A 13345-nucleotide genomic window follows, 5' to 3' on the forward strand; every position below is an offset into this window, starting at 1 on the left:
GATCTCCTGGTTCATAGGTTGATGCTCCACCACTGAGCCACACCAGCTGAACTAGAAAACCTGGATTTTAATTCCAGTGAATTATCTCTATAACATTCATTCAACTCAACCTCTCTGAGCTTTGTTTTCTTCTTAAGCAGGAATAATGCTAATCTGCCATTTATTCCCTACAGAGTTAAGGCAGTTCTATATAATAAAAGCTTAATATGCTAAGTGTCCGGTCGTCCATTCAACCAGTCAAAGCATAATATGCTAATGATATGCTAAGGCCGCTCAGCTGCTCGCAATGATGTGCACTGACCACCAGGGGGGTAGATAGTAGACCAGTAGGTTAGCTTGCTGCTGGGGTCTGGCCTATTGGGACTGAGCAAGATGGGCCGGACATGCCCTGGATCCCTCCATGGTCTCTCCCTGGCTGGCCAACCTCCCATGTCCCTCCCCGGCCCAATAGTGCACTGGTGGGATCCCTTGGCTTGGCCTGTGCCCTCTCGCAATCCAAGACCCCTCGGGGGATGGCGGAGAGTTAGTTTCGGCCTGATCCCGCAGGCTAGGTTGAGGGACCCCCCCAGTGGTGCATGAATTTGTGCATCGGGCCTCTAGTAGTCATTGAAAACCATTTGGGTGATTTCCTCAGTGTGCTTCTCTCCAGATTTAGGGCTCTATTGAGGATTCTCAAGATCGATTGGTTGAGCCCTAGTTGGTTTGGCTCAGTGGATAGACTGTTGGCCTGCAGACTGGAGGGTCCCAGGTTTGATTCTGGTTGAGGGCACATGCCTGGGTTGTAGGCTTGATCCCCAGTAGCTGATCAAGGATTCTCTCTCATCATTGATGTTTCTATCTTCCTCTCCCTTCCTCTCTGAAATCAATAAAAATATAAAAGGCTGATTTTTTGCTTTCCAATGCTGCTTTTTTTGTTGCTGCTGTTAATCCTCACCCAAGGATATTTTTTCATTGATTTTTTTTTGAGCAGCGGTTCTCAACCTGTTTTGTGATTAGTCGCTATGCTTTAATTATGTTCAATTTGTAACGATGAAATTGGGGGTCACCACAACATGAGGAACTGTATTAAAGGGTCGTGGCATTAGGAAGGTTGAGAACCACTGGTTTAGAGAGAGAGTGGAAAGGAGAGAGAGAAACATTAATGTGAGAGAGGCACATCAATTGATTGCCTCCCGCACACACCCAACCAGGGTTGGGGATCGAACCTGCAACCCAGGTACATACCTTTGACCGGGCATCAAACCTGTGACCCTTCAGTGCACAGAATGGTACTCTAACCACTGAGCAACCGGTCAGGGCTTTAATGGCTTATTTTCTATTATTATTCACAGGATCTATACATTGATCGTCCTTTACCTTATTTAATTGGGTCAAAACTGTTCATGGAGCAAGAAGACGTAGGTCTTGGAGAACTATCCAGTGAAGGTATTCTTTGCACCAAATACTTTAGTTACTTTTAACATTTCTATCATTTTATTTTAAAATAATTTCAAACTTTACGTTAATGTTGTAAGAATAGTACCAGAACTCTCACATATCACACAGCTTTACCAGTTGTTAACATTTTGCCACATTTGTTTTGTCTTTATGTATATACATACTGTTTTTTTCTGAACCTGTTTGAGAGACAGCAAGCAGACATTATCACTATCACTTCTGATAATTCTGTGTATATTTTCTAAGAACAGGACATTCTCTTATACAGCCACACTATCAGGAGCAAAGTCAGGACATTTCAGTGGACATAATACTATTAGCTAATCCTTGGTCACGTGCATGTTTTGCTAGTTGTCCGCATGATGTCCTCTATGTCACTTCTTTCATCTGATTTGGATCCAGGGTTGCTCACTGCATTTAGTTGTAAAAAAAAAGCTTTGCTTTGCTTTTTATAATCATGACATCTTTGAAGAGTACAGGTTAGTTTTTTTCTTTATTTTCATAATTTTTTTGTAATTAATAAGTATCTTGTGGGGAGATACTTTGAGGCTATATAAATATTTCATTCCTCACTATAAGATATTTTAATTCCAGTTAATGGCATAGCTAGTTTTTTGTTTTTGTTTTGCTTTTTTTAAAATATATTTTATTGATTTTTTACAGAGAGGAAGGGAGAGGGATTGAGAGTTAGAAACATCGATCAGCTGCCTCTTGCACACCTCTCCTACTGGGGATGTGCCCACAACCAAGGTACATGCCTGCCCTTAACCGGAATCAAACCTGGGACCTTTCAGTCCGCAGGCTGACGCTCTATCCACTGAGCCAAACCGGTTAGGGCAATATAGCTAGTTTTATAAGCATTTCTGTGATGCTGGTATATGGTGGTTTGTGATTTTGAAAATAAACTAAGCACATTTTCTTAGAATATTTGTGATAACCTTATCTTTCTTTTAAACAGAAGGTTCAGTAGGCAGCAATCGTGGCAGCATTGTGGACAGCGAAGAAGAGAATGAAGAAGAGGTAAGGACTGTTCAGTGTGCCCAGGTCATGATTGGCAGGAGACTTAGGGTGTGTTTAGCAGGCTAAGTAAATAACATGTTTGTGAATTAGCAGTATGTCTTCATAAACCTTTCAACAGTGAGAGAAGCCATATTGTGAAGTTTTTTCCTTGGGATTGGATTTCATTTTTGTCTTGTGAACAAAAACAAGGAAAACTGCTTTAATCCCTTTTACCATTTCTCTCCCTTCACCTCCCCACCCAATCCTCTTTATACTAATACTAGAGGCCCAGTGCACGGAATTCGTGCACTCGGGGGGTGGGGGTGCGGTCCCTCAGCTCGGCCTGTGCCCTTTCGCAGTCCGGGAGCCTTTGGGGGCAGTCGGACATCCTTATCACTGCTGCAGAGCGGGAAAGGCTCCCACCACTGCTGCTGCCTTTGCCAGCCATGAGCCCATCTCAGGGCTTCTGGCTGAGTGGCATTCTCCCTGTGGGAGCACACGACCACCAGGGGCAGCTCCTCCATTGAGTGTCTGCCCCCTAGTGGTCAGTGTGCATCATAGCGACCGTTCATTCTGCCATTTGCTCGATTTGCATATTAGCCTTTTATTATATAGGAAATTTTGAAAGGGCAGCTTAGATATTTTGGTGGGATCTCTTTCTGACATACAGTCTTTGAGTAAGTTTTATCTTTGAATAATTTTAGGAAAAATGTACATTATTGAAACCTTTATTATAAAACCTTCTAAACCAGGGTAATGCTTAGAGTTAGCTGTGTTGTTGCCACTAGCATCTTCATATCCCAGAGTGTAACCTGACTCTGCTCTAGGACCTCAGGGTCTGTGGATCTTGACCACTGTTGTATCTGGTTTTGTTCCTTTAGACAGAATATCCGTTATTGCAAAGGTTAGAGATGTTTGAGCGTAGATTTCTAAAAGGAGACAGCATTGTATGCATATACTTGTCTCTTCTCTTTTTCCTCTCATCCTCTTCCCCTGCCCTCCTTCAGCCAGCCCTTCAAACAAAACACCTAACAGTGGGAAATGAGCGTTTCTTAAATAACCTCGCCATAACTGATGGCCAGGAGCTGAATCCTTTGCTTTTAGCCATCAATGCCAGCCTTTACTTAACTGCTGGTGGCAAACGCTGGTGTTCCCTTCTTGGGCCTGATGAAGTAGTTATCCTATTTAGAAAGGAATCTAGAGAATGGAGTATAAAAAGTAAAACAACACAAACCAATTTTGGATAATTTAGTTAATTAAATATGCAACTCTTACTTTAAATCCAGTGGATAGTGCAGATGGACATGAACAAATTGTTAGAGATGTTTTAATTAACCACAAAAAATTACATGTTGCCTGGAACAGCCCTACGCGATATTGTCAGCTATCCACCTCATGTAAACCTTGATGCTCAGGTGACCAGTATCAGTAGAAGACTGAGTGTTGAGGAGCCCCAAAGACTTAGCCCCGAAATTACTTCTGTGCTTCTAAGTAAAACCTCTATTAACAACAAAGCCTTTTTCCCCCTGAAGGAGTCAGAGGAAGATTTTGCCAATCATAGTGACAATGATCAAACCCAGGTAAGGCTCATATATTAAAGTGATTTTACTTTTAGAAGTTAATTGAAGCATACTAAGTACTAAAATTACTTTTGAATGACTTATGAGAAAATAAGGATTTATTCATATTTACAACTAATTTTCCTTCAACAATTTCATGTTTTTAGGCTACTTCCATACATATGTATGCATATTTATATAATTTTACTTTATAGTTTTATCTTAATTTTTCTCAGAAAAAAAAAGAAGCAAAAAACAAAATTGGGAAGCTGAACCTCTAAAAGATAGCCCCAGTTACCCAAACTGAATCCCTCTCTCCATTTTAAAATTTGAGCCAGTATAGCAGTAACAATAAGGCTCAAAAGAATCTTCTAATCTTACTGTGTTAACATCATTGTCTTAATTTTTTATATCCTGCCCTAGCTGGTTTGGCTCAGTGGATAGAGTGTCGGCCTGCAGACTGAAGGGTCCTGGGTTCAATTCAGGTCAAGGGCATGTATCTCAGTTGCAGGCTGCTCCCTGGCCTGGGCCCTGGTAGGGCTCCTGCAGGAAGCAACCAATCGATGTGTTTCTCTCACATCGATGTTTCTCTCTGTTTTCCCCTCTCCCACTCTCTCTAAAAATCAATGGAAAAATATCCTCGGGTGAGAATTAAAAAAAGAAAAAAAAATTTTTTTTGTATCCTATGTATTATGTCATATATACATAATTTATTTTCTGCTACTTTATATTAATATAAGTTTTTCCTTGTACTTGTCACTTTAAATAGTCTTTGTAATTTGCTTTGTAAACTTCTATATACAGAAGTTGGCAAAACTAGGTTTATAGTTGTTTGTATGGGAAAAGACATGCAGGTTATGATTATTATAAGAGCTTTATTAACTATGAGAGGTCCAGTGCACAAATTTGTGCATGGGTGGGGTCCCTTAGCCTGGCCAACGATCAGGGCCAATCAGCCACTGGCCAGGGCTCGGGGGAGGGGGGGACCCTGTAGGAGGTTGGCCGGCCTGGGGGAGGGACCAGGGGAGGTTGGCTGTGGGAGTGCACTAACCACCAGGGGGCAGCTCCTGCATTGAGCATCTGCCCCCTGGTGGTCAGCATGCATCATAGCTATTGGCCGGTTGTCCGGTCATAAAGGTCACTTAGGCTTTTATATATACAGATGTGTTTCATGTACTCAAAACTGTCAACCTATTTTTGCCCACCCCTGTATATGTGTGTGTAAATTTTTTAATCTACACCCGAGGACATGCTTAGAGAAAGGAGAAAGAGAGAGAGACAGACAGACAGACAGAGAAGCACCCATTAAGAGAAACATGGATTGGTTGAGTTCCATACCCAGGTATGTGCCCTGACTTGGAATCAAACCAGTAGTCTCGTGGTGCACAGGATGGCACTCAACCAGCTGAGCCACTCAGGCCAGGCTAAACTTCTGTTGTTCTTTTAAAATGTATTTTTATTATTGATTTCAGAGAGGAAGAAAGAGGGAGAGAGAGATAGAAACATCAATGATGTAGAGAGACTCATTGACCGGCTGCCTCCTGCATGCCCCACACTGGTGATTGAGCCTGCAACCTGGGCATGTGCCCTGACCGGGAATTGAATCATGGTTCATAGGTAGGTGCTCAACCACTGAGCCACGTCAGTCAGGCTAACCTATATTTTTAAGCACACTAATATATGATGTTGTCATAGTCATTAAATGTATATGGAAAATGGCTTATTTTTAGGATTTCATTTTTGAGATAATGATTTATTCAGTATTTTCATACAGAAAGCTCCTTTGCTTATGTGAATTGCTTTCTTAGGCATAAGATTGTGTAGAATTATAGTAAAGACTGTCGATATTTACAATCTGATGGACATTCCAAGTTACAGATCCTGCATAATGATTTTCCTACAATCTCCTCAGCACAAGGGTTATGAGTTCTACTATGATATATAGGTGGTATATAGAGATTGTCCCAATTTGCATTTGTTGCATGAGCCCTGACCAGGGCCTGGACTAGGGAGAAGCCTGCAACTGAAGTATGTGCCCTTGACGGGAATCGAACCTGGTACCCTTTTTGTCCGCAGGCCGACTCTCTAGCCACTGAGCCAAAACGGCTAAGGCTCATTGATTTTTAGAGAGAGTGGAAGGGTGTAGGAAAGGGGGAAGAGAGGGAGGGAGGGAGAAAGGAAGAAAGGAGAGAGAGAGAGAGAGAGAGAGAGAGAGAGAGAGAGAAAGATGTTGATTAGTTGCCTCCTGCCCGCTCCCCGACAAGGGAGGGCTAGGAATTGAACCTGTATTGTAACCCATGTACATGCTCTGGATTAGGGGGCTGATGCTCTAACCTTTGACCATCACTGGCCAGGGTGGGAAATATTTGTTTATAAAAATTTTCAGCTGTCAATTGAAGGATTTAGTACTTATTGGTTGGTACTTGTATTTTCCCAGTTGTATGTGGCTAATCTCCTTCAATAACTCAAATTTTTTTCTGTGGAATTTGCTGTTAAGATCTGTAAATTCAGACAGTTTTTCAAACAATACAATATAGTGATTAAAAGCATTGGCTTACCATTTGTTCGTATTGTTAAAGGTGGACTATTTTTGTGTGCCACAGTTAACCTCAGAGTTCTAAAGATTTTTAGCATGGTGCCTGGCATTTTTTAAATTTTTTTATTTTTATTTTTTAGTAACTAGATTACTGTTTTTTATTCACCAAATGCTTGCAGATGCAAAATAGAAAGAATATATAATTAATTTGAACTAATTTAAACATTAGACATTCTTTAAAACAGTTATACCAGTGGCTGCTTTTTAAAAAAATATATATTTTTTATTGGTTTCAGAGAGGAAGGGAGAGGAAGAGAGAGATAGAAACATCAATGATGAGAGAGACATTGATCAGCTGCCTCCTGCACATCTTACAAACCTGCAACCTGGGTATGTGCCCTGACCGGGAATCGAACCATGACCTCCTGGTTCATAGGTCAATGCTCAACTGCTGAGCCACACTGGTCGGTCACCAGTGGCTGCTTTTATAAAATTTAGAGCTTCACAGATAAAGCTTAGTTTGAGCCCTCCAGTCTTCATCCTCTCACATCCTTCAGAGGTAACTGGTGTTATGATCTGGCAGTGTATATATCCAAGTGTTTTTCTTTGTTTTTACAAGTATACCTGTGCCCGTGCAGATGGCGTAGGGGTGAGGGGGGTGCAGAGTACCATACTGGGTTTATCATTCAGAGTTTTTTCACTTGATTCCTTGGATAGCTCTTCAATTATTACAAATTATCCTTTTAGTAATCTTTTTTTTTATCTGTGACTTTGTTTTTAATTATCTTAAGCCTTATGATTACATAATTTACCATTTTGTGTTAATGATCTATTCTCTACTTTAATCTTAGCGAGCTGGCAATACATAAACCACACTAAAATGCCTTTCATTCAGTAAAAGGCAACAGTTTAGATACACGGAATTTTATTAAATTGGCATAGTTGGGACCAAAGAGATAAAATGGTCACTGCCAGCTTATCTGCTGCCCTTCCTTTTAGCAGGCCGATGAACACAACTTGAAACACAAGCAAGTCTTGCAGGTCTAAGAGACAGTGAAGGGCTTTCCTCAGAATTTAAACACATTCATACAACCAGTCACAGAAATCTAAATGTAAGCCAGTCTCCTGCAGGTTCTGAGATGGCACTCATCACCTCTGTGAAAAGTTGAACACTAGGAATCAAGTCCAATGATATTTTTAGAAGGAAGGACAATGACAGGGCTTGCTGAACCAAAATTATCACCAAAGCTCAAAAAGCTGACCAAATTCATTTAACCACAAGCCAATCTTATTTAAATCAGGACTGCCTGGAAGAAATGCTCTATTAGCCATTCATGTCTGAATTCTGGTGTAGGAAGTCATTTTAAATATGGTACACATAAAAAAAAGTCATGAGACCTTTGTCACAAACAAGGCTGTGGCCAGCTGTTACTCATGAGTAGCTTTTTTGAGATAAGCTATCAAGTCTGTCCTTTCTGCACTCTTCTCAAGGCCAGCGAAGAGCATTTTTATTCCAGGGATGTACTTCTTGGGATTCTCCAAATGCTCCGTCAGTGTAGCCTCTCCCCAGGTGATACCTTTGTTCTTGTTGGCATCCGTGTAAGAAAATCCAGGGGCCTGACCTGTCTTTCGCCCAAAGAGACCATGGAGATTTGGCCCAGTCCTGTGCTTGCCTCCCTTCTCCACAGTATGGCACTGGGCACACTTCTGAACCAAAATCTTCTTGCTCTTCTCAACATCACCTATTTTAAAATCGCTCGTTAGTCCCGCGCGACACGGAGATTCCCACTCGCAAGCCAGATGTCCGGCTCTCTAACTCCTTTAGTATTCTTATTGAGTATTAGTATTCTTATTAAGATGGGATGATACTGATTTAGTTTAATCGTTTTTCTAGTGATGGATATTTTTAATATCTCATGTCACTATTCTTGTGCTAAAAATCAATGTGTATTATTTGTTCTAGCACATGCACTGCTTCATAATTTTTGCTGCATTTAATGAACTTACACTTTTGCCAAAACGCTAAGTAGCAGTATCTCTTTTTCAGCTCGGTGACCTTATCTAACAATTCTAATCTGGTGGTTTATACTCTTAGCACACTGCACAAATAAGTGATGAAGAAGAGGATGATGATGGCTGTGACATCTTTGCTGATTCTGAGAAGGAAGAGGAAGATATTGAGGACATTGAAGAGAGTCCTAGACCTGTAAGAAAATATGTTTGCTACCTGTTGGCAAGGTTTAGAAGTAGTACCTAAGCCTCATTCCTTGTATTGTGTTTATATTTGTAACCATCTTATTTTACATCATATTTGTATTTTCAATTACCCTTTTAAAAATAATGGTTGAGCATCTCAGGTTACCTAGCCAGTATCACTTTCTGTTTCAAATGTTACAGTTTTACAAGTCAGATCATTTAAAATATATTCATTTCCAGAGTTTTAAGACCCTAATACTTCCTCCCCCCGCCCCCCAAAGACTTCATGACAGTTTTCTTATACCTAGCTCTTTGAAGTATAAAAAAATAAATATGGAGCACTTCTCTTCGAAGGAACACCCATCTCAGGTGATCTGTATAGGGTGCATATGTTTATTTTTCTTTATTATTATTTTTTAATCTTTATTGTTGAAAGTATTACATATGTCTCCCTCTTCCCCTCATTGACCCCCTCCAGCCCGTTGCTGCCCCCCGCCCTAGGCCTTCACCACCCTATCATTTTTCTTTTTTTCCCCTTTATATTGAATTTATTGGGGTGACCTTGGTTAACAAAATTACTCAGCTTTCAGGTGCACAATTCCACAACACATTATCTGTGCACTGTATTGTGTGCTCATCACCTGGAGTACATCTGTTTAAATTCAATTAGTTAAACGTTGTTTTCTCATCATTTCAATTTCTTTGCCATTATTTAGAAAATTCGGTTAAATATTCAAAAGTAAACTGTACTACTTTGTATGTTACAAAAAGTGATTCTTCGGTCTCTTCTGCCTGTAGAAAAGACCCACGTCCTTTGCTGATGAGCTGGCTGCTCGGATCAAAGTGGGTGCCACAAGCCAGATGGAAGAGGAACAAAGAGGTACTCCTCCTTCCCACCTTGAGATGAGTTAACACGGTGGTGGTGGGAAGAACGGAAACTTCTCTGAGGGCAGAGTTTTCTGTTTAAGTTTACTAAAGCACAAGGGACTTACATTGTACTTCTTATTCTGTTTTTGGTTATACTCTTTGATAACTAAACACAGTGGGCCCCCACCCCAAACGCACACATATGTATTTATATAACATTGTATATGCAATTTCAGGGGATCAATGGATACCGCAGAGAAGCATAGGCCCCAGATTAAGAATCCCTGGCTTAATATTTACTCCAATATCTTGACCAAATGAAACTGCACTGTACAGTGTACTTTAATGATTTAACAGGGTGGGAATATGTCAGGACAGTTCTTTCAGCAGGTGCAGACCTGTTATGCATGTGACCCTAATATGTAAGTTGAGGCTTTTTGCTTAAAAAGAGGCACCTTTGTCAGGCACTGCCTGAAGTAGTCAGGTGGAGCTGAAGTTTGAAGTTGAATGGCTTGCTCTGAGCTTAGGAGTCACGAGGATGGCAGATACATGTGTACAAAATCAATAGATAGGTACTAAGCATAGATGGAGTATGCTTAAAACTGTGACATATTCTTCAAGCCTTATCTACAGAAGCAAAACCTCAGAAGACACTGAAAGAGAAGAAGGAAAGAAGAACTCCCTCAGATGGTAGGCCTTTCTCTCAATTCATTTCTTTTAACGAAGTGCCTCCAGGGTCCTCTTTATTTTATTTTTTTGAATTAAATTTATTGTGGTGAAATTGGTTAATAAGATTATACAGGCCTCAAGTGTACAATCTTATGATGCATCATCTGTATATTGCGCTGTATGTTTACCACCCAAAGTCACATCTCCGTCACCATATTTTTGACCCCCTTTACCTTTCCTACCCCCAACCCCTTCACTGTGGTAGCCACCATACTGTTGTCTGTCTATGAGTTTTTGTTGTTTTTTTGTTTGCTCATTTGTTGCTTTCAGTTTTATATCCTACACATGAGTGAAATCATATAGTTCTTAACTTTTCTGTGACTTACTTTGCTTAGCATGATATTCTCAAGATCCATCCATGTTGTTTCAAATGGCAATATTTCATCTTTTCTTATGGCTGAGTAGTATATATGTAACACATCCAGTCATCTGTTGAAGAACACTTCAGTTGTTTCCATGTCTTGGCCACCATGAATAATGCTGCAATGGACATAGGGGTGCATGTATCTTTATGAATAAACGAGAGGCTCGGTGCACGAATTTGTGCACTCATGGGGTCCGGCTGGCAGGGGGGTAGGGCCACAGGCAATTAGCAGGCCGGCCCTGCCCCCTGGTTGAACTCCCAGTTGAAGGGACAATTTGCATATTAGCTTTTTATTATATAGGGTAGGATGTTTTTTTGTTTTGTTTTTTAAATATATTTTATTGATTTTTTACAGAGAGGAAGGGAGAGAGATAGAGAGTTAGAAACATCGATGAGAGAGAAACATCGATCAGCTGCCTCCTGCACATCTCCTACTGGGGATATGCCGCAACCCAGGTACATGCCCTTGACCGGAATCGAACCTGGGACCTTTCAGTCTGCAGGCTGACGCTCTATCCACTGAGCCAAACTGGTTTTGGTGGTAGGATGTTTTTGAGTTTTTCTGGTAGATAGCCAGAAGAGGGGTTGCTGGGTCATGTGGTAACACTATTCTTAATTTTTTGAGGAGCCTCCACATTGTTTTTCAGAGTGGCTGTGGCACTTTGCATTCCCATCAGCACTGAACGAGTGTTCCTTTTTCTCCACAACCTCTCCAATACTTGTTGTTACTTGTCTTGTTGATAATAGCCATTTTACCAGGGGTGAAATAGTATCTCATTATAGTGTTTTTTTAAAATCCTCACCTGAGGATATTTTTTTTCATTTGAGTTTTTTGAGAGAGTGAAAGGGAGGGAGGTAGAGGAAAGAAAGAGAGAGACAGTGATGTGAGAGAGACATTGACTGGTTGTCTCCTGCACGTGCCCCAACCAGGACTGGGTATTGAACCTGTAACCAAGGTACATGCCGTTGACGGAATTGAACCTGCAGACCAACACTCTAACCACTGAGCAAAACTGGCCAGGGCTTTCATAATTTTGATATGCATTTCCCTAATAGCTAAAGAGGTTGAACATTTTTTCATTAATCTGTTGGCTATTCCTCTGCCTATTTTTTAATTGGCTTGTCTGTTTGGTGTTAAATTTTATGAGTTCTTTATATATGGGGATGGGAAAAAGTAGTTTTGTAGTTGTTCGTATAGAATATAATACAGTAATTAATAAATAATACAAGAATAAATTGCATACTCACAACTGTAAACCTAATTTTGCCTATGCCTGTATTTTGGATATTGACTTCCTGTCAGAGCTGTTGGTTGCAAATAACTTCTCCCATTTGGTTGTCTTTTTGTTTTGTTAACAATTTCCTTTGCTGTATAGAAGGTTTTTCTCTTTATTTCTTTCGCCTTTGGCGTCAAATTTATAAAATCTTCTCTATGACCAAGGAACATAAGTTTAGTACCTATGTTTTCTTTTATATAATTTACTAGAGGCCTGGTGCACAAATTCGTGCATGGGTGGAGTCCCTTGGGGTGGCTTGCGGAGATCGGGTCCCACCTCGCGCCCCCAGCCTTGCAGCCCCGCAGCCCCGCCTGGCACGCTGCCTTGGCCTGGTGCTGCCCCCTTACCTGCTCCAGCATCCCGTCTGCGGGGTGATCAATCAGGGCTGGGCCTCTCACCTGGCTCCCTCAGTGCCTGGGAGCCAGGCGTCTTCCGGGTACAGCCTGTGCACATGTTGGATGTACTGACTTGTCTACACGATTTCCGGGTAGAAAACGTGGATAGAATCATGGCCAGAAGATAGGCATTTAAGCCTGGTTTCATGGTTTTGGTTAGTCATTTAAATTCTCCTTGCTTCTTAGTTTTCCTTTTTATTTATTTTTTTTGCTAATCCTCACCTGAGGGTATTTTTTCCCATTGATTTTTTGTTCTGCACTGCCCTCTGGTGGTCAGCACATGTCATAGCAAGTGATCGAACTCTCCTGGAGGAGGCAGGGACAATTTGCATATTAGGCTTTTATTATATAGGATTATTTCAGGTCTTCTGTATAGTTGTTGATCTATTTTGAGTTAATTTTTGTGTATAGTGATAAATAGTAGTGTAGTTTTATTTTTTGCATGTGGCTTTGCAGTTTTCCCAGAACCATTTATTGAAAGGTCTCTCTTTTTTTTTTTTATTCAGAGAGGAAGGGAGAGGGAGAAAGAGATAGAAACAGCACTGATCAGAGAGAATCATTGATTGGCTTGTTTATGCACACTCCCTATTGGGGATGGAGCTCAACCCAGGGCATGTGCCCTGTCCGGAAATAAAACCTTGACCTCCTGGTTTGTAGGTCGACGCTCAACCACTGTGCCACATGGGCTGGGCAAGTCTTTCTTTTTTTCATTTCATGTTTTTGGCTCCTTTGATGAAAATTATTTGCCCATATACATATGGTTTTATTTATGGACTCTCAGTTGTGTTCCATTGGTCACTGTGTCTCTTTTTCTGCCAGTACCATGCTGTTTGGATTATTGTAGCTCTGTAGTATAATTTGAAGTCAGGTAGTGTGATACTTCCCTCTTTGTTTATTTTTCTCAGGATTGCTTTGACCATTTGGGATCTTTTGTGTTTCTATACAAATCTGATGATTCTTTTTTGTTCTATTTCTTTATAAAATGA

The 13345-nt window shown here is 40.8% G+C and overlaps 2 protein-coding genes across 2 annotated transcripts in view; one reads left to right on the plus strand and one right to left on the minus strand.

Annotated features, from left to right (window-relative positions):
* The window catches only part of LOC102769368 (WASH complex subunit FAM21A), a 122427-nt gene that overhangs the window by 44018 nt on the left and 65064 nt on the right, over window positions 1–13345 (plus strand). Inside the window, exons 5-10 of the mRNA XM_006757143.2 lie at window positions 1332–1425; window positions 2396–2457; window positions 3969–4016; window positions 8627–8737; window positions 9526–9607; window positions 10216–10284. Of these exons, the coding sequence (XP_006757206.2) occupies window positions 1332–1425; window positions 2396–2457; window positions 3969–4016; window positions 8627–8737; window positions 9526–9607; window positions 10216–10284 (466 nt within the window). The remainder of the gene's footprint in view (window positions 1–1331; window positions 1426–2395; window positions 2458–3968; window positions 4017–8626; window positions 8738–9525; window positions 9608–10215; window positions 10285–13345) is intronic.
* On the minus strand, window positions 7929–8511 carry LOC102771029 (cytochrome c-like). The gene is made up of 2 exons (XM_015559656.1): window positions 8504–8511; window positions 7929–8341 (listed from the first exon to the last, which is right to left on the minus strand). The coding sequence occupies exons 1-2, from the start codon at window positions 8509–8511 to the stop codon at window positions 7960–7962; spliced, it is 390 nt and encodes a 129-aa protein (XP_015415142.1). The 3' UTR covers window positions 7929–7959.

Source organism: Myotis davidii, unplaced genomic scaffold, assembly GCF_000327345.1.
Source record: "Myotis davidii unplaced genomic scaffold, ASM32734v1 scaffold854, whole genome shotgun sequence".
Taxonomy (NCBI): domain Eukaryota; kingdom Metazoa; phylum Chordata; class Mammalia; order Chiroptera; family Vespertilionidae; genus Myotis; species Myotis davidii.